We start from the raw sequence: 20532 nt of genomic DNA, 5'->3' as shown, positions 1-20532 counted from the left end.
TTTAATCTCACTTCATAGGGAGGTAGAGGTGCCCCTAGAGCAGGAACAAGGAGAAAGTCGGATGCAGAATCAGGACAGTTCAGGGGTTTGTTCGATCAATGAATCCTTTGTACTTCTTCATCATACATTGCTATTCGAGCCAACAAAGTGCTGGCTAAACCAGAACCAAGCTAAGAAACACGTACGGTTTCAATTCTGGCAGGGATTTGGACAGTCTAAACCCCAAAGGAACCAAATTCTACCACAGCTGACGTGCTATTGGAAGCTGTCCTGCTTGGATATCATCAATATAAAATACTTACCACTGGGGGAGGAGCGGTAGATAGAACACTATGTAAAAGACCTTTCTCTTGATGCCACCATGCTGATATGGGGGGTTGATCAAAACCCCACAGAGAAAAACCAGAAGGGCTCAGCAGGCGGAGTATGGGTTATTCCTCAGCTTCAGAAAGTCCAGCCAAAGTGAGTCTAGAGTCCACTGAGTTAACAGGAGTTTTCCCACCGATTTCACTGGACTTTGGATCAGGCCCTAAATTATTAAGCCTGAGTCTCGATACTTGCAGAGTCCCCAGCATGTTTAATTATTTTTATACCAACTCAAGCCTCCGAGGTTCCGTCCAAAAGCTCTGACCTTCCCACTGACCAGACCCCGCACCACTCAAACAGCAGTCAGTCAATTGTTGGCATTCCCAAAGTAAAGATGACAACCACAAGATTCAACTCCAGAAGGGCATTCAAGGCCTAATACCAAGGAAATAGATACAATAAAGCTATGCCAGAAGGCCAGCATGCCCATGCCTGTTTACAGGAATTAATCCCCATTCTGCACTCACCGCATATTTCACAGCAGTGTCCGACTGGCTGGAAGGGGTCCTTGCATGCAAGCGCTGGGCACCGAGTCCCAGAATCCCCGAGCAAGGCAGCGCAGATCTGTCGATGTTTCTTAAATGAAAACACAGGGTAAGTTCCTCTGATCCACCCCTGGCTAGAGAGCTGCTCCTGCTCTGCTTTTCTGTTCAGTTTTACAAACACCAATGAGATTGCACTGCCCTGTCTGAGCATAGTGCTGGCATGTTCCCTGACTTCCTGTCCGCATCCTGAGGCCATGAAGAGCCCACCCAGGAGTTGTGACTTGTGGGAGCTAAAAGATCCCAGAGAACAGTTTGTTTAATTCCAGTTGAAGAACTCACCCCAGCATTTCCACACTCACAGCCCGATTTGTCCGGACACCCGGCATTTGTCACCTGGAAGGTCCCGTTGCCGTGGAACTGCAGCTTGGCTGAGCTGGTCGGCATGTACTCAGCTAAGGCCACGTCACTGGTGAACTTCTAGCTCCCAACCCAGAAAGATTAAAAAATAGATCAACATTTCTTACCAGCTGAGACTACGGAGTGTAAGATGTGGCAGCTCCGGCCTTGTCGACAGAGCGGTCACTTAGCCCACCTGCCCTCAAAGGCGGAAGTACTAGGCCTTGGGACATCCCCTTCAAGGTGTGTTGGCAAGGGAAAATAATGGGACAGTGCCCACCTCCCCTTCTTTATGGAGCCTACAAAGGCCTGAAAGGCTTTCCCAAACTAAAAAAAAACAGTAAAAAGCAACAATATGGGCTGGGTTTTTTATTTGTTTCTTTCTTTTTAAGCTGAGAATTACCAGGACTCTGGGGTTTCTTTTCCCTCTTTGTACTGGGAGTCTGCTTAGAGGAGCCGAGAACCAGACTGAAGATCTATCCGCCTGTAACAGCAGGGCTAGAGATGTGGATTCTTTAACACAAATCTTTTATCTCAGGCTTGTCTGTCAGGCATTTCAGTTACCTCACGGTTAGCAGTGAACCAGAGTGTACTAAACAGTCTGACTAAAAATCCCTGCCCCGTGTAGCTCCTCTGCTTTTACTCCTATTAATTTCCCATGCATCCACACAGGCTTCCAAAGAAACATTTGTGACACCCTGACACTTCCAGGAAAAACAGGGGACACAAACCCTAAGGTAAAAGCAAGAGGAAAATAATCAGACCTTCTTAATACCCCATGCCTAAATGGGGGTGTGGGAGTGGATACACAGACTAGTCTTTGCATGTCACCTTGCAAAGAGGCGTAGAAGCAGCTGATGGGCATCTTTTTACCCTACATCACTCTTCCTTTTAATCCTGACACTGCTGTCTTGGGAGTGAATGGGAGCTTTGCCACTGGTGTGGGTGGGAGCACGCTAGGTGGATCCAGGTCTAGGGTCCTGTCAACACAGGGCTGGGAACCAAGTTATTCCATGTGAGCTCGGTTTGAACACTTTCATCGACTCTGCTGGTTGACACTGCATGGCCCCCAGTCTGGATGAGGCCAAACCAGGAGACCGGTCTAGAACATTGTGGTGAAAACCCCACCCTTTGGTACCCCATCCACACCGCCCAGCCAACCAGTGAGAGAAACCAACTTCTCAGCCTCTCTCTCAGGCTGTGCATTACATTACAAACTTGAAGGCATGTCGCCTCCTCATTGTGAATGAACAAGGCCCTGTCACACTGAGAGGATTTGGTCTGGAAGGTCACTGAGGAACAGTAAAGATGAACACCTCTATGTCATTTCTATAATGTCAGTTCCCCGACTCTGGCCAGAGTTGTCGCACACACAGCGCTGTGGAACATAGGGGCTAGAGCTGGCTCCAACCAAACCCCAGCTACAGCACAAACGCCCCCGACGCAGGAAAGTTTGGATCCAGAACTCTGAGCAGGGCCCAGGGAAGTCCCGTACTGGATCACGCAGTTACATGCTGTGTGGGGCACGGACTGTCTTCATTACTGTGTTTGTTCAGCTCCGAGTACGGGGAGGATGAGGGGACTCCTGGGCACGATCACAACGCAAATAATAACAACCACTGAGACACCCAGCTACGTCTCCTGCTTCAGGGCGTAACCAGTGCCTGCTGTTTCAGAGACCGCTGTTAACTCCTCAGATCACCAGGTGCTGCAGTGGCCATATGGTTAGTCCCTGGGCAGAGGCACAGGGCAGGCTGCGAGCGTCTCTGCAATTACCCTCCAACCCACTCAAGAGGGGCACTGAGCCAGGGCTGGAAGGTGAAGCCACGACATGGGATACACAGCTCAGGGCTGAGGAGGGCTCTCAGGAGGAAAAAGGAACTGCATGGCTGTGTCTTCAATGCGGTGGCATGTAGCCTCCATATATTCCCTCTAGCAGTACCATTATCCTCCGAAGGGCTCATTAAAATCCTCATTTCTAACCAAGCTAGAGGTCCTGCATGGTGAAAACCTGCCTGAGCCACAATACAGAGCCCCAGAGCCCAGCAAGTGCAGAGGTGAGTCTAGGAATGGAGCAGCCAGGGAAGCAGAGGGCATTGTTTATTCCTGGATTTATTTGGCCTCCCAAGCTCCAGTGCCCCAAGGCGCTATTTGAAAACTACCAACTAGAAAAACAGCAGCAAGCCCACAATAGGTGGCAGCAGCCCTGGGGAAATGAGTACGAATGCCCTTCCAGCCACATCTTCCTCCCCAACAGTCTGGCCCTGAAGGTCCCACCATTCAGGCTCTTACAGGCCAAGAAACACAGACAAAATTTCCCAGGCCAATTCAGCTGTGTGTCATGTATATATCTGACAGAGAGGAAGGATGGTCAGTTGTTAGGGTACTAGCCTAGAACCCAGGAGACCTGCGTTCAATTCCCTGCTCTGCCACTGGCTTCCCATGTGACCTTGGGCAAATCACTTAGCCTCCTATGCATCAGTTCCCTGTCTGCCAAGAGCTCTTCCCCACTCCCAGGGTGTTGTGACATGCTCACTTACTGTGGTCACAGGAGCCAGATACATATATCATCTGCAGTAGAGTGGGACATGAGGTGCAAAGTCTGGCTCCCAGTACAAGCATTCCCAGTGGTCAGAACCCCCTGGATCTCAGCTTGTCCCATTACCAAGTTGGAACCCTGCTGCACAGTTTGGATCCCAAAGTTAGGAGCTGTTTGGATCTGGGGTTGTTGTTCATGCCCATCTCAGTATTGCACATGACGTGACTAAAGCAATGAGCTGAACCTGGGAGGAGAGGAAGGGGCCAGTCTTAATAAACCACTGTGCAACTTTTGTGACAATGGCCATTTTTATTTAACAAGAAAAGTTGAGGCCAAACTTGCAGAAGGGCCTGGTGATTCTGGGCACCATTTGGAGACACCTCAAAGGGGGCTGATCACCAGAGGGTGAGTGCTCAGCACTTTGTGACAAACAGACCGCTGGAATGTGTCTCAGGTTCAGCACCCAAAGTCCTGGGTCACTTTGGAAAGTCTTGGCCTAATTTTACTGAAATGCTTCCCAACACATGGATTCAAATGAACAAGCTAATCAAGGACCAGACTTTCTTCAAACAGAGTTTTCCCAGCCTCAGAACCTTCATTTACATTGGAACCCAGTCTGAAATTTCCCCAAGCTCTCCAGGGACACAGCATTTGAAAGCAGAACGGTCACGTTTCTCCTTTGTTTGATTTAGACACAGTCCGGCCCTATTTTACCACAGCAGCCTCCAAAATTGCATGCAGAGTTTTGCACACCCATATTTAAATCACATAAGAACTCTGACTTGGGCAAGAGACAGCAGAGATGGTAGGGTAATAACCATTGCCACCCAATCAGGACTGGACAGCAACAAGACAAATGAACAGAGGAGATCAACCCCCCAAAACAGTAGGACTCCCCCTCCCCCCCAGACAACCATATACTTTCCTCTGAGAGACACCTGAGACGGTCTGTCTCTTATTTATACTTCAACAACACTTGAATGGCTTGTCATGTCAAGAAAGTCAGTGGAGTTGAAAATTGCTTTTGCATGCCCCAGATGGGGCAATCAGTGCCTGACTCCCTTGGTTGTGGGGTCCCACGCAGTTTGCATGCACAAATCAGATTTTTTGCACATGCACGAGCCAAACCTGTGCTTACAACTGTGGTGCACACGGTTGAAGCCTTTCTGGAAATCTGGCACCACGGTGCACACTAAAGTCAAGCTCATGCCTAGTGCTGAACAAATGCCTGTAAGTGAACCATACTGATACACACAGCAAGTGTCACTGCACTTTTTGTTCTCATGACCTACTTTGTGGGTGCCGCAGGGGAGGTGGTGAAGTGTGATTGCGTTTTGTTTTGTTTCTCAAATGTTCCACTTTACCTGTCCCATTATGGAGATGCTTCGGAGATGAATCATTTGCTCAGATGAGTCGATGTTTACTCGAAAGGAGGTTTCAGGCTGAAAGATAACATCATCGTACTGGCACGGGACACGTTCTTCATCCACTGCAAAGATGTACTTGCCCTGGTCTAGGTCCTCCAAGGAGGTTGCAGCATGCCATAGTGCAGGGTCATGCCACTTATACTTCTCAGCATCAGTGAACGAGACAGCTGAAGCTGGGAAGAAAGACAAGGGGTAAGGTGAGAGCTGGAGTCTCTCTGCCCTGATTCTCTCATCGATCTAAATTCTCTCTTCCAATTCTCTCATCAATCTAAATAGCAAGAATGCCGGGATTGAAGTGAAGGAGCTAATAGCATTTAACAGGAGTTAAAATCTACTCTCTGCTCATCCTCCCCAGGATAACAGCAGCACTCACTGCCTGGAGACTTGTCTGTGCTTTGCAAAGCCAGACAGGTGGCTTCTGTAGTCAGGACTCATGTATTCCAGGATGCTGAAGCTATCGAGTTTCCCATGGAATCCACCTCTTGCATCAGACTGGTGCATCTGAATCTCAGTTTCCTTTTTATGTTTCCAGCTTTTAGGGGTCTGGAGAAAACCTTTACAAGATCAACTGATTGCAACAGATGAAATAATGTCTGTCTGAGTCTGCAGATAGCCTGAAACAAGAGCTCTGAGAGGTGTGACCTGCCCCATTAAGCTCAGTGGGTTAACTCTGAAACCTAAAGATGGCAACTGACACAAAATTAACTATTTCATGGCTGATCATTTTTAGTAGTAACAGCAGGCAAATTCTGCTGTTCTCACAGTCCCAAACTGCCTCTCGCATTTCCCTAGCTGAATTGATATCCAAATAAACTACACAGGGGCTACTCACTGTCTGGTTTAGATATTTGTATTTAGTTCATTAAAACAAATTGTATTTTAAGTGAAGCTGCCACAGAATTTCCAGCTGGCTTCAGTGGAGCGCCCCAGCATCCAGCGACAATGCTGCAGAATGTAAGACTAGCTCAAAACGGAGGTGGCCTTGGATATAATCATAACACAGATTAAGCAACAAAAAGTTGAAAAATTGCACCTGCACTTGCCCTGTTAACATTACCCTTGAGACTGCTGGCACTGAATCTGGATAGGCCCAAAGCTGAAATCCCTTCTCCATTTTTCCACGAAGAGAACTCTCAATGAAGTTAATGAGAATGTAGTTTGAATCTGTTTGCCTTTGTTCTCTGTGCTCAGCACCTGTAAGTCTTTAGAAACGTGGCCAGTGTGCAGAGACATGCTGCCATTTTGGTCTCAGTGTTGCTACAGCCAATCACAGTGAAGACACACACTCTGCTCTCTCATGGCGACTCCTTGATTCTTTTCTTGTTTTTCTGACTCTAAATGAAATGTCACTTTAGACTGAAAGTATTTTTTTGGCTGTAAAATATGGGAAAAACTCATAGAGGACCTGGCCTCAGTGCGAACTGAGTTAAGAACCTCAGGATCCAGTCACATATTAGCAGCCACTCCTAAAACAGAACCTGCTCAACAGCCTACAGACACTTGGGATGTGAATTTGAGATTAACATGGGGGCTAGATGATACTTTATTACTGAAATGCACAAATAGGAGATGGGCCGGATAGCTATCTCCCCCTAGTGGGAGTGGTTCAGCTCATTATAACAAGGGGGGCAGGTGTAAATTCGCAACCAACCTATTTTTTCAAAGTCTGGAAGTGTTGAGAATGGGGACTTTGATTTGGGCCCCATGTGTAATAAATAGGTGGAAAATACATACAACACCCTCCCTGTTTTTAAGCCTTCCCTTCAAAGTCTTCTCCGACCTTTGTTAGAAGGCAGGTGATCTAATGAAAAAGGCCTGACCTGGCCCTGGTCTACCCTAGCACTTACTTCGGTATAACTTATGTCACTCATGGGTGTGAATAAGCCCCACCCTTGAGCCACGTACATTACACCCACCGAAGCCCCAGCGTAGACCGCGCTATGTTGGTGGGAGAGCTTCTCCCGCCAACACAGCGCCCGCTTCTAGCGGCGGTGGAGTTATTGTGCCGACTGGAGAGCTCTCGCCCATCGGCAGAGAGCCTTTGCACTCGCGGCACGACAGTGACATAGCTGCACCCCAGAGCAATTCTAGTGCAGTCTACTGGCCCATGGAGAAGGGCGCCGGGGCAAAGGCAGAGGTTCCAAAGCAATTCTTTATTTCGTTGTATTTCCCATAATTAAAGCCCACCCGGACGTCTTTGTGTTGAATTTACATGGCTAATCAAAGCGGATTGGGCACATGATACCTGTGTCACAGCCTGGATCCCAGCTGCCATCAAAAGCTGCAAATCCTGCACCAGGCGCCATAATGAACTCTCCATTCAAAGGAAGGTACTAAACAAAGGGATTCAAAGGGTTAGTGCTCGGCCCGCCTCCCAGCCAGACATGCTTATGATCAAATAATGATGCTAATTCTTCAAAGCTCTATGCCGCATGCCATTGCCAACGTGTTATACAAACACAAAGCAGTCTCTCTCCACACCGACACTGAGCACCCAGGGTCGTAGGGACATACCAGCACCTCCATTTTACAAGCCGAGACACTACACTACGGAGAGATGCTTTATTTTACCTTGCCATAACTACGAAGCCGGTAAAGTGAGTGCAGATGTGAAGCAAGCAAAAATTACCCCACATCTTAACACACTGTCTCTCCATGGTGCAAAACCGCGCTAGTCTTCCCCATTTGTCTCTGTGTGAAAGGAGAAGGCTGGGTCTGCTTCTTCACGGGAACACGGCTTGGCTGCACAGCCTCTCAGCAGCTGAGCATTTTGCGACTGGAGGGGCTGGCTTCCCAGCATTCCTCGCCAGTCACTGCCCCTGGCCTGAGCTCACAAAGGACTGCACAGCCTCCTCTCTCCTTGGCCACCACTGGGCTTGGGGGGGTTCAGAATCAGGCCATGGTGTGTTTATTATTCAGGCTTTTGCCCTAGGCCATACAATTCCTCCCCTTTTGGCACTGGGTTATAGAATTCCTTCCCTTCCCCAACTCGGGCCTTGCCTATACCCAGAAGTAGCCCTGGCTCAGCCATCGCTGGCCAGTCGTTAGACTAGCAGTGTTTGCACTGATTGAGCTAGGCAAGGCTTCCCCCTGCTTGTACTGGGTGTAGCTTTCTGCTCGCAGGCATATGCAAAGCCACCTACATCCTGACGCTGCCCCACAGCTAACGATCCGCTCAGAGTCCTCACTCATGGCAAGGCCTCGGGCGGGTTTCCCAGCCAAGGCCTAGCTTGCCTGTCAAGCCTGATCCAGTAGGAGTGCTCTGAGCATGCCTACTCCCCACAGAAGGAGGAGGCCAGGACTGAGCTGGTTAGGAATTTTCGGGGGAGGGGGGGTGCTTACAGAGGATGTGGAGACACACGTTTGAATCTCTGTTTTGCCTGATATAGGGCAGGGACTTGACCCCAGGACTCTCAAGTAAGTGGTCTGACCACCAGGCTCTGGGGGTGGGTCTCTCTCAATGGCTTCTGTTGAACCTGTTCCCCTTTGTATAATAACTAAAAGTTTCCTGGTGCAGGGACTCGACCCTGACTCTCCCCCATGCCAGGTGAGTGCCCTGAGCACTGCGTGAGAGAGTCACTCTCACTTTGTGTGTGTTTCTCTCATTCTTTCTACAGAGTGAAATAGCTGCAAGAGAAGGGACTGAGAGACACCAAGCAGAGGTACTAGGCATCCTCCTCCAGCTGTCAGTCTGGTGCCTGAGGTCCAGACCAATAGGAGTCAGACGCCTAAGTCCCTTTGCAAATCTAGGCCCTAAGCCCCACCCCTTTCCTTTCCATTTCACACCAGCCTAGCTTGGGCAGGTCCTCATTCAGCTTTGTTGGCTTCTGAGAATCCCTTTCTTAGATGCCTCTCTCTCCCCTTGCATTGTATGGGGAGCCTGGGCACCTAACCCAGGGCTGTGGATTCCACTGTGTTCCTAGCCCCAATCATAGAATCATAGAATATCAGGGTTGGAAGGGACCCCAGAAGGTCATCTAGTCCAACCCCCTGCTCAAAGCAGGACCAATTCCCAGTTAAATCATCCCAGCCAGGGCTTTGTCAAGCCTGACCTTAAAAACCTCTAAGGAAGGAGATTCTACCACCTCCCTAGGTAACGCATTCCAGTGTTTCACCACCCTCTTAGTGAAAAAGTTTTTCCTAATATCCAATCTAAACCTCCCCCACTGCAACTTGAGACCATTACTCCTCGTTCTGTCATCTGCTACCATTGAGAACAGTCTAGAGCCATCCTCTTTGGAACCCCCTTTCAGGTAATTGAAAGCAGCTATCAAATCCCCCCTCATTCTTCTCTTCTGCAGGCTAAACAATCCCAGCTCCCTCAGCCTCTCCTCATAAGTCATGTGTTCCAGTCCCCTAATCATTTTTGTTGCCCTTCGCTGGACTCTCTCCAATTTATCCACATCCTTCTTGAAGTGTGGGGCCCAAAACTGGTGCAACTACTGGCCCAAGCGCTGGTGCAACTACTCTCATAACCAGCCCACGATGGCTGAACCCAGGATACTCCTTAGTGCAGACAAGGCGGGAGGGATTAGTAAACAACAGCCACGTGACTCATTCATAACACATAATTTTTTAAAAAAACAAGTCACCTCATTTTCCATTCATGAATCGCCCATGAACAGGTTGGGATTTTCCCCAGTGTATTTGATGTTTTAAGAAGTGGTTCATTTCCAGTGCTCCTGCTCGTGAGTACGAATGTGAGGTTCCTGAATACTCTTCAATATTCACTTAGAATCCATGGTTTGCACTGAACTTTCCTGCCCAAAAGTTCATGTGCCATGAACGTTCACAAGATCAAGGCAAAAATGTCACTAACACAACATTTAAACAAACGCTTACTAAGTTTTGTTGTAGTATTAACCCTGCTCCAGGAAACCCCAACAAACTGTGAGCAGCTTGCACATTTATTATGCCCCAGGGAAGACCTGGAGATCAACAGTCAGCTGCATCCATTCTGCTAAATACAGAGTTTGGAAAGCGCAGGGTGGAGATGCTCTGGCTACCATATCTACACTGGAAAATGTCCCGATTTTATAGGGACAGTCCCGATTTGGGGGGCTTTTTCTTATATAGGCACCTATTACTCCCCACCTCCATCCCGATTTTTCACACTTTCCCGCTGGTCACCCTAAATATATGTCCTCCATGAGCTTGTGTGCGCATGTGCAAAGGTTGGCCTAGGGACCTATTGAGACCACAACGCCTTCTTCTCATGAGGGATTCAAGATGGGGTCTTCAGCACTGGGGCTGGCAGAGCCTGCGGACGTTGTAGAGACAGTGTGTCCCATGCTCCTTGGAGGGACGGTAGCGCTTTATAGAACTCTAGCAACACCCCTGGCCATGCAGGCTAAAAATATAGGGTGGAATTGTCAAAGCCAGGGGAGTGAGGCATCCCTGCAGACACTGATAGGGAAACCAGAGAAGTATTGATGGAATGTACAATCATTTACCACCTCAGGATGATGCTTACAAAGTCTGGACAGGCTCAGTACTATAAACCCTAGACCTGATGTTAAATGGAAATGTGAGAGCTGGTGGAAGGAGTCACGTGTTCTATAAAATCCTGAAGAGCAAAAGGAAGCTTTTCTTCCTTGTATATTCCCGTTAGTATCATAGCAGCAATCTCTGATGATAGGCGCTTGCATTGCCAATGTCCGGCGCCAGGGCCCTGATCCTTGAAACACACAGGTGCTTAATGTTAATCATGAGGTGTCCCACTGGAACTACTCACAGACTTAATGTAAAGCACGTGCACAAGTGTTTGTAGGACTGGGGGCCTAAGCAAGTTCTCCTTTACGTGGCCACTATCAGAAGGCAGCTCAGAAAAGGGTCAATCACACCACAGGAAGAACCATTCACCAGAGCTAACTGCAGAGGACAGAATGGGAGTTTCCATTTGGAAACCACTTTCTCTGCACGGTGGGGTTTGGTATAGAAATTGCCTATAAACCAGGCTCCTTCCCAGGTCCATTTTGAACTGAGCAGTGACGTGTGCCAAAGGACTGGCTCCAATAAACTGGTGATTTCAGCTGCCCTCTGTTTCCGCCAAAGAGTACTTGGGGGCCAGCACGACACTGAGAGCATTAGTATTTTTAGTATTAGCATTTTTTCTTCTCGGCTATTGTTCAATAACTTATTTCTTTGGTCTCTATGACGAAATGTAACGACAACTGACATGTTTTCAGGACTTTTGGAAAGTATCAACTAAAAACAGTTTTAGGGCTGCATGTATGGATATAGAGACACCTCTGTAACCTAAGTATTGCAGCACAGTGCTAGTACCTGAGAACCAGGAAGGCAAACCCACTAGAATCTGTTCATAAGCAAAAATGAAATTGACTAGCCTGTTTTCAGAAATGGGGAGCGGTGTGTGTGTGTGTGTGTGTGTGAACAAGCAGCTGAAATGATGAGAATCTAATTCTACCTTTAGAATTAGGTCCATTTTAATAATCTAAGGTTCTACTAATGACACAGACATGGGAATGCGTCTTTTAAAATGCATGGCTTATAACCAGATGATGTTGCTTTAAAGGTCCAGCTGATTAATGAGGGTTACAGCATGTTGATCAGCAATGGCAGCGTGACTGATGTGTCATAATCATCAGTGCAGGGGAAAATGTCAAACGTCCTTTGCTCACCCAAAAGAGCAAAGCTCATCATTACAGCAGACCATTCCATCATCTTTATTTTCATTCACTGAGCCAAACTATGATCATTTTTGCTTTGTCTAGTTTGTGCCAGCTTTCCCTGTTCGTAACTCAGTGACTGCACCAGAACACTGGGCTCTGCAGTGCTACAAGCACGTGTGAGCTCTGCAAGCAGCTAGTTAGCAGTCAAGGCTATGTGCTGATTTGTGATATACTGTACTGTCCCAGCATCAAGTCCTTAGCTGACATTTCAGGGCTGCATCTAAAAAGCAGCACTACAGTATCATCGAGTGACTCGTTAAGTTAAGCCACCACAATAATTAAAGTTCTAAAACAGCAGATTTCACTGTCATCCGCCTAATTCCTTCACCTCTATTTACAAATCTGTCCTTGTGTGTGCTTGCCAGTTCCTTCCTGAAGGTGGTAGCAATGTGCCAAAGCACTTGCTTACACACAGGCAGGCTTCCCCGTGTGGGGAGAGCAGAGGCAGTTAGCTCATTCCTTCTTTAACTGGAGCTGCGGGGAATGGGAAATTTAGGCGTACAAGGGAGTTTGTTAATATGCTGTTGATGCAGCGCTGTGTGTTCGGAGAACAAGCTTTAATACAAAAGGAGTAGTAGAGTTAGTTAGGTCTGATCAGGTTGTTGGCAGTAGGACAGGGTGACCAGATGTCCCGCTATTAGGGGATTTGTTTTATTTAGGCAACTCCCCCCACCACACCCTGAAAAAAAGTGTGTGTCCTAATTTTTCACACTTGCTATCTGGTCACTCTACTGTAGCAAGAGACAAGGCACTGGGCCAAATCCATTTTTGGGTCAATTCTATTGACTTTACTCGAGTTATGTCTGGGATTAACTTGCCTCAAGAGTTTTTCTGCTTGGATGAAATCTGCACCTCCACTCTTGGGCTTGCTACTTACACCCTAACCCACGCCCGTCCGCATGCCCACACACACGCACTTTCCTTGCACTGTAGCACTCTCCCAGAGTGCCCTCTTGCTTACTGCCTGCTACCTATTTACGGGCCAGATTTTCAAGTGCTTAGCACCCACAAGAGGGGTCTGGTTTACAAATGCACTCAGCTGCCATTAAATATGGGTCAGATTTACCAAGGAGCTTGGCGCCCGCAATGCCCCCACCATGCTGAGCTCTGGAAAAGCTGGACACATGAGAACTGAGCACTTCTGAAAAACAGGGTCCTCACTGCTCCTTTGCATGCTTCCCTCCATTTCCAGAGCCCACGTAGGCCATATGCCCTCTGTCAGTCCAATGTCACACTCAGGCCCGCTCCAGACCCCTATCTACCATGCCTCTAGGGCCTTTCTTTTTTTCTTGTGCAGAGCTGAAGGGGGAAAAAAGCCCTTGTTTTCCTCTCGTATAATAATACTTTGCAAATATATAGTACAGCTCATCTTCAAAGATCTCTACAACATCTCTGGCTCCTTTCACCTACTGGCTCCTCATTGTGGCGACCAGCTTCCTATGGGGAGGACTGGATGTGACTCTTGCTATCATCCATCAGGGATGCTGCTCCAACTGGCCAGAGGATGCCACTGGAAAGTAACACATGGGGCCTGATCCTCAGATGCTGTAAATCAGCAGAGATGAACTGCTCTGATTAAAACTCGCTCTGGATCTGGCCCATGCTGTTTCCCAATTCTGCCAGCAGAGGGAGCTCAGGACTGGCACTCAGGACTGGCACATGGCCATGAATAAATCACTGAGCAATACCAAAGAAAAGTTGGAAAACCTTAAGAAAATCTTTGCAGAGCCTAGCCACCCTCAGGGTCACACTGTTATACCAGGAGATAAAGGAAAGAACATCTGGGGAGTGACAGGTGGAAGGAGCAGAAATGATCAAGCTCAGGTAATATGGGGATGGGGAGCTGGCTGTGAAGGGAGAGTACCTGCCCCTTTCCCCTCTGTCCCCGCTCATGGATCACTTCCCTATGCTCAGACAAGGCATGGAGAGCCAGAGCCTCAGGTGAGAGACGGTTTGTAGCAGCTTTTGCAACAAGGAAGAGGGCAGGTTGTCCTGATGAATGAGGAGAGGCCTGTGTGTATCTATCTGTTTGGAGGGATATTGACCGGTCCAGCTCGTCTGATCTCTCCCTGGCTCAGAAAGGCGAGATTCATTCCGTCAGAGCAATACTGTACCAACCCACTATTGGAATCTTTGTGGAGCTGTGATAGGGTTTGAACCTGGAGTGACATTCTGACCCCATTGAAGTCAATCACAAAACTCCCATTGACTTCCGTAGAGCTAGGATATCACTCCTGGTAGACACTGAGGCAAAAATACCCACCTTAGCAGCAGTGCAGTGTGCCCCTGCCAGTTCCCAGAATAACACTGGTACAGTTACTAAGATGCTGTTAGGTTTTGAGGTTGTAACAGCTTTGGCTGCTGGTCTCAAGAGGGGAGAGACATCCCTGTAGAATCATATTACTATGACTACGCCCAGGCTGGACCCAAATGGAACGATTAAGCTGAGCATGCCAAAGGCAATAATAAATTAACAGAAATCCTTTTAATAAGGCTTAATGACCTAGACTGAATGAGGGGACTGGACACGGCCTGTCAGATCATGTAAAGATGACACAGCATTTCCCACGCTCTGTGCAGCATGAGAAAGGATCCAATAACCACTAGCACTGAGGATCAGCTGCGTGCCCTGCTTCAGATCTACAGGCAAGCCGAGAACAAAGCCCTTTTCCTGAACTGCATCTCCTCCCTTGCTCCGCACAGTGCTCTTCAGTGCTAAGAAACCCAGTGCCCTGGACATTCCCCTCTGGAACAACACGAGAAGTCTGATCTCTCTCATGGTGAAGTGTTCAACTGGGACACTGGTCCCGTCAGTCCTTGTGCAATGTGCAGTGGGGGGTGGGGGGGGGGAGGGAGCACATTCCACCATCCATGTGAGCAAATGCTACTAGTGGGCACAAGTAAGAGTAAGTGCTTGGCACGGTCCACTGCACTGTGGAACCCATCCCTTGTGTCCTTCCCGTCCTGCGAGAGGATATAAAAGGTGAGGAGTGGGCAAAGACTGGGTGTGTCTGAGGAGACCTGGGAATAAGCACAGTCCTCCACGTGCGATTGAGCTGCTTAACTTCGTGTTTCCCCTTAAGCCTCACCCCTGCAGCGAGGCTGGAGCAACTTGGCAGCAGCAGTCTCATTAATGCAGGATCAGTTCTCCTGCTCTGTCAGCTCATCACGCTTTCCCTTGAGTTTATATGCACAACGTGCTGCTTCTGCACCTGCTCTGGGCAGGATCAAGCCTAAACTCGTTCGTTCTGGCAGCTAAATCCCAATGCTGGGGACAGCCAATAAAATACGGTTCCTAAACGTAAACAGTTACCACTTGAGAAATGGAAGGCTGCATAGTTCAGAGCTGGGCTGGTCCATGCTGTTTGCAGCCAGAAAGAAGGGTGGGCAGGCACTATGCAAACTCCCCATCCCAGCGCCACAGAGGCACTTCGGGTCTCACCCACTCCGTCTCCTGTCATCCAGACTGTGTCAGAATGATCTGGTGAGTTTGGGATGGAACCACATTTGTGTCTGGATGCAACCAACGGAAACTACTAAGACTCGAGGACTTTGAACAACAATTCTGCACAACCCATGCAAAGTTCAGCTAAATGAACATCCTGGGACTCTGTCTGAGACTCTCCCAAGGGCAGCAGGGCCTCTAGCGGCAGCCAGTTCCCTAGAGAATCTCATGGCCCTGGCTCTCTATGGTACTGATCCAGTTCCTATTGCTGTCCTATCCAAGCACCACACAGTCTTTGAGGTATTTAGCTTCACAGCACCTCTGGGAGATAAGACAGGGTCATTCTCCCCATTTTACAGATGGGGAACTGAGCCACCAAGAGGCCAGTGTCTCAATCCCAAGGTCTCACAGAAAGTCGGTGGTGGAGCAAGGAATGGAACCGAGGGCTGCTGGGTCCCAGGCTAGTGCCCTAACCACTTGACCAGCCTACACTTACTGCACAGAGAGAAGGCCTTGCCAAGCAGGGGGTTGTGTAGCCTTTCATTATAAGAGTATTGTAACCAGCCCTGCTGCAGGACGCAGCTGTGAGGGCTTTGGGACACCAGTCCCCTCTAGATAGCAGGCAACTCACTACTGGGCTTAGAGGCAAATGCTGTCAGTGCCCCAAGTCCTACAGGCTGTAGCCCTCAATGGGTTCCCATAGACACTCACCCCTTTAGAGTAACAAAGGTGCATGTTACTATGGCTGTGTGATGGGGCTTTCCCCTTGCACTACCCCTGCAGGGATTAATCTAGGTAAGAGAGCATAGGCGCTGGCTTCCTCCGAGCCCGGGTGGGTGCTCAAACCCCTGCTCCGCCCCAGGCCCCGCCTCCACCCAATCCCTTCCCCCAAGTCTCCACCCCATCCTGCCTCTTCTCGCCCTTGCTTTGCCCCAGGCCCCACCCACAGCCATTTTCCCAAGTCCCCACCCCTGCCCCGCCTTTTCCCATCCCACCTCTTCCCACCTAGTTCTGCCCCCTCCCCTGAGTGTGCCCTGTCCCCGCTCCTTCCCGAGTCTCCTGCATGCCGTGAAACAGCTGATTGTGGTGGGTGGGAGGTGCTGGGAAGGAGAGGAAGGAGTTCATCAGCAGAGCTGATGGCAGGCGGGAGGCACTGAGGGTGAGAGGGGAGCTGGCTGCCAATAATTTTTTTCCATGGGTGCTCCAGCCCTGTCGGCGCCAATGCAAGAAGGGCCAGTTAGAATGGGCTTCACCCAGAGGGGAGTTAGGACGCAATGAGGCTTAATTGGGGATGAAGTTCACCTGGGCAGAAACAGGCAGGGCTTCTATGAAGCCAGGGAGCCGGCAACAGAGAAGGTGGCTGCAGTGAGGAACCCTGCAGTCACACTCCCTGATACAAGGCGGGTGAGTAGTAGCCTGTCATAGGCAGTGCAGGAAAGCAGTAAGGGCTGGGAGAATAAAGCCCTGAGTTGCTGGGTCAAAGGCCCCTGGTTTAGAAGCTGGTGTAGAGGGCAGGCCTGAGTTCCCCTACAAGCCACTGTGGGGGTGGCATGCTATGGACAGTCCATCTGGGGACTCCTGGGGAGAGTTTGGATAATACCCTGGAAAGGGGGAGAATTTCAGTGTGTCTTGGCCAGAAGACTACGCCACAAAGAGGAAAGAACTGCAGGTCTGGGTGCATGAGAGAGACCACGGAGCAAGTGAGCGGGACAACAGGCTGAGGACCACAGGAAAGGGTGTCAGACCATGTGGGGGGCTAATCCCCAGATGGGCCACTAGGAGGCAACTAAGCGGTAAAAGAGCACACCCTGTTACAAGCTGCTAGAAATCAAGATGCCAATATCCCAGGCAAAATGGGTGAAATCCTGGCTTCACTGAGGTAAACAGGAGTTTTGCCATTGACCTCAATGGGGCCAACACTTCACCCCGTGATTTTACTTTAAAATAAAAAGATCAACCCAGCAGTTCCTAACCCAGCCCCTAGGAGGTTATCATGAGGCACAGAAAGACTTAATGATTTACCTGAGGTTCCAGAACCCATCAGTGGAAGAAGTGAGGCTAGAACCCAGAAGGGCTGACTACCAGTCCCTTGTTCTCATCACGAGACTAGGGCCCCTTGTTCACTGTGGATGGAAGAGCCCTAGAATAAATGTTAGGGTCTCTTTTCCCTGTTTTGGTCACTGTCCTGGATGCCTGGTGCACTGAGCTGTATCAATAGATTGTGCAGTGTTCCTGTTCTCCAAGAAGCACACCTGCAAATGATTAGGGTTCCCCAGAGAAATCCATCTCTAGACTGTCATTTGTACTGACACAACCTGACGGCACAATCTCGATTCAGTGCAGCTGGATCATTGCCAATAGCTGAAGCGATGGTCTTTTGCTAAGACCACAGCTGCTGACTGATTTATTGATCAAACTAATAGAAAGTGGGTTTTAAAGCACAGATACCTGTAATGTGGCCACCAATTTTTTGGGTTGCTAAAGGCAAAATCACCACCACCAGCCCAGGTCCTGTACTGCTCTAACGCAGTGAGAGCTCTCCACCCCCACGGTCACTTGGTTCCTTTCCCTCTCTGCTAAATCTCTTCTTTCTTGCCATTTCCCTGTTCAGGCGCAGTGACTTTTGTAGCCTTTTTCTAACACTCATGATTACATACCTGGCTGTCATGCAAACTGATCTCTCTAAGATCCACGCACCAAGTCTTTGGCTTTCCCCTTGATTGACTTCTGTCCACGACCATCACAAGGGCCATCGTAACCATTATCACTCTCAGGTCGCCATGGTCACATCCATACCAGTGTAGCCTAGCCTCCCTCAACTTTTCTTCAGCTGGGGCAGCCTGCATTAGGTCCCTCACAACCTTATTTCATTTCCTATCACAGAGTGTCCAACCACTTGACCATCTCGACACTGCATGCATCTCAACATCGTCATTTCCGGAGCGGAAAGATTGCTGGGGGTGGGCCAGGTCTCTGCTCTGCTTCGAACAGGTTGAATTACAGTTTTATACACTCTACCTTTTAACTTTACTGGCATCTTGAACTGGGGTCAGCTCCTGCCATTTTGCACCAAACTGCTTTGGTGTGAAACCAGGCATCTCAGGACAGCCATTGTCAGCAACCAACTATCCTAGGTATTTAAATTCCCTCTCTGCTGGATAATAATATGAGAGAGAGCTTTTGTTCTAGAGCTGCGTTATATAGGCATATTCATCCACCCCCATGATCCCTATACTCCAGCTTCCTGTTCTTTTCTCTCTGAGATACACCAGGATTATAGGTAATTTTAGTCCTGTGGCAAGGAATGAGGTGGTTGTGCTAGCAGCTACAAGGGTTGCTATCAGCGTAGCTCCATGCTTGTCCAGGTGTCAGTGAGGGCAGAAGAGGAAGACAATGGGACTGTACAGGTGGCTCCCCATCTGTAAAATGGGGCTATTTAGATCAACCCACTTTCATAAAGCACTTTAAGATCAACAGGTGAAAAGCACCATACACTAACCATTACTACTATATATTATTTGCATTACCATAGGGTCTAGGAATCATAGTCAAGGATCCTTCTGGCAACTAACGGAAGTTACTAGATGGCAGGCCTTGGTTCTCATGGGAGACTTCAATCACCCTGATATCTGCAGGGAGAGCAATACAGTGGTGCACAGACAATCCAGGAAGTTTTTGGAAAGTGTAGGGGACAATTTCCAGTGCAAGTGCTGGAGGACCCAACTAGGGGCAGAGCTCTTCTTGACCTGCTGCTCACAAACCGGGAAGAATTAGTAGGGGAAGCTAAAGTGGATGGGAACCTGGGAGGCAGTGACCATGAGATGGTCGAATTCAGGATCCTGACACAAGGAAGAAAGGAGAGCAGCAGAATACGGACCCTGGACTTCAGAAAAGCAGACATAGCCCTGGTCTACACTAGGACTTTAGGTCGAATTTAGCAGCATTAAATCGATGTAAACCTGCACCCGTCCACAGTGCAGGTTTACATCGATTTAATGCTGCTAAATTCGACTTAATTTTATTTCGACTTAAAGGGCTCTTAAAATCGATTTCCTTACTCCACCCCTAACAAGTGGATTAGCGCTTAAATCGGCCTTGCCGGCTCGAATTTGGGGTACTGTGGACACAATTCGATGGTATTTGCCTCCGGGAGCTATCTCAGAGTGCTCCATTTTGACCGCTCTGGACAGCACTCTCAACTCAGATGCACTGGCCAGGTAGACAGGAAAAGAACCGCGAACTTTTGAATCTCATTTCCTGTTTGGCCAGCGTGGCAAGCTGCAGGTGACCATGCAGAGCTCATCAGCAGAGGTGACCATGACGGAGTCCCAGAATCGCAAAAGAGCTCCAGCATGGACCAAACGGGAGGTACAGGATCTGATCGCTGTATGGGGAGAGGAATCCATGCTATCAGAATTCCGTTCCAGTTTTCGAAATGCCAAAACCTTTGTCAAAATCTCCCAGGGCATGAAGGACAGAGGCCATAACAGGGACCCGAAGCAGTGCTGTGTGAAACTGAAGGAGCTGAGGCAAGCCTACCAGAAAACCAGAGAGGTGAATGGCCGCTCCGGGTCAGAGCCCCAAACATGCCGCTTCTATGATGAGCTGCATGCCATTTTAGGGGGTTCAGCCACCACTACCCCAGCTGTGTTGTTTGACTCCTTCAATGGAGATGGCGGCAATACGGAAGCAGGTTTTGGGGAGGACGAAGATGATGATGAGGAGGAGGTTGTAGATAGCTCACAGCAAGCAAGCGGAGAAACCAGTTTTCCCGACAGCCAGGAACTGTTTCTCACCCTGGACCTGGAGCCAGTACCCCCCGAACCCACCCAAGGCTGCCTCCTGGACCCAGCAGGCGGAGAAGGGACCTCCGGTGAGAGTACCTTTTAAAATACTATACATGGTTTAAAAGCAAGCATGTGAAAGGATTGCTTTGCCCTGGCATTCGCGGCTCTCCTGGATATACTCCCAAAGCCTTTGCAAAAGGTTTCTGGGGAGGGCAGCCTTATTGCGTCCTTCATGGTAGGACACTTTACCACTCCAGGCCAGTAACACGTACTCGGGAATCATTGTAGAACAAAGCATTGCAGTGTATGTTTGCTGGCGTTCAAACAACATCCGTTCTTTATCTCTCTGTGTTATCCTCAGGAGAGTGAGATATAATTCATGGTCACCTGGTTGA

At 49.0% G+C, this 20532-nt stretch overlaps 1 protein-coding gene across 1 annotated transcript in view; it reads right to left on the bottom strand.

Moving 5' to 3' along the window:
• AMN (amnion associated transmembrane protein) overlaps positions 1-20532 on the bottom strand; it is a 56689-nt gene that overhangs the window by 13288 nt on the left and 22869 nt on the right. The window contains exons 4-7 of the mRNA XM_084631496.1: positions 7459-7546; positions 5151-5386; positions 1191-1328; positions 834-942 (exon numbers count right to left, since the gene is read on the bottom strand). Of these exons, the coding sequence (XP_084487622.1) occupies positions 834-942; positions 1191-1328; positions 5151-5386; positions 7459-7546 (571 nt within the window). The remainder of the gene's footprint in view (positions 1-833; positions 943-1190; positions 1329-5150; positions 5387-7458; positions 7547-20532) is intronic.

The sequence above is a fragment of the Lepidochelys olivacea genome (genome assembly GCF_965140295.1).
Source record: "Lepidochelys olivacea isolate rLepOli2 genome assembly, chromosome: 6".
Classification (NCBI taxonomy): domain Eukaryota; kingdom Metazoa; phylum Chordata; order Testudines; family Cheloniidae; genus Lepidochelys; species Lepidochelys olivacea.
The sequence above is the reverse complement of the archived record's forward strand: the minus strand, read 5'-3'. Positions and strand labels throughout refer to the sequence as shown.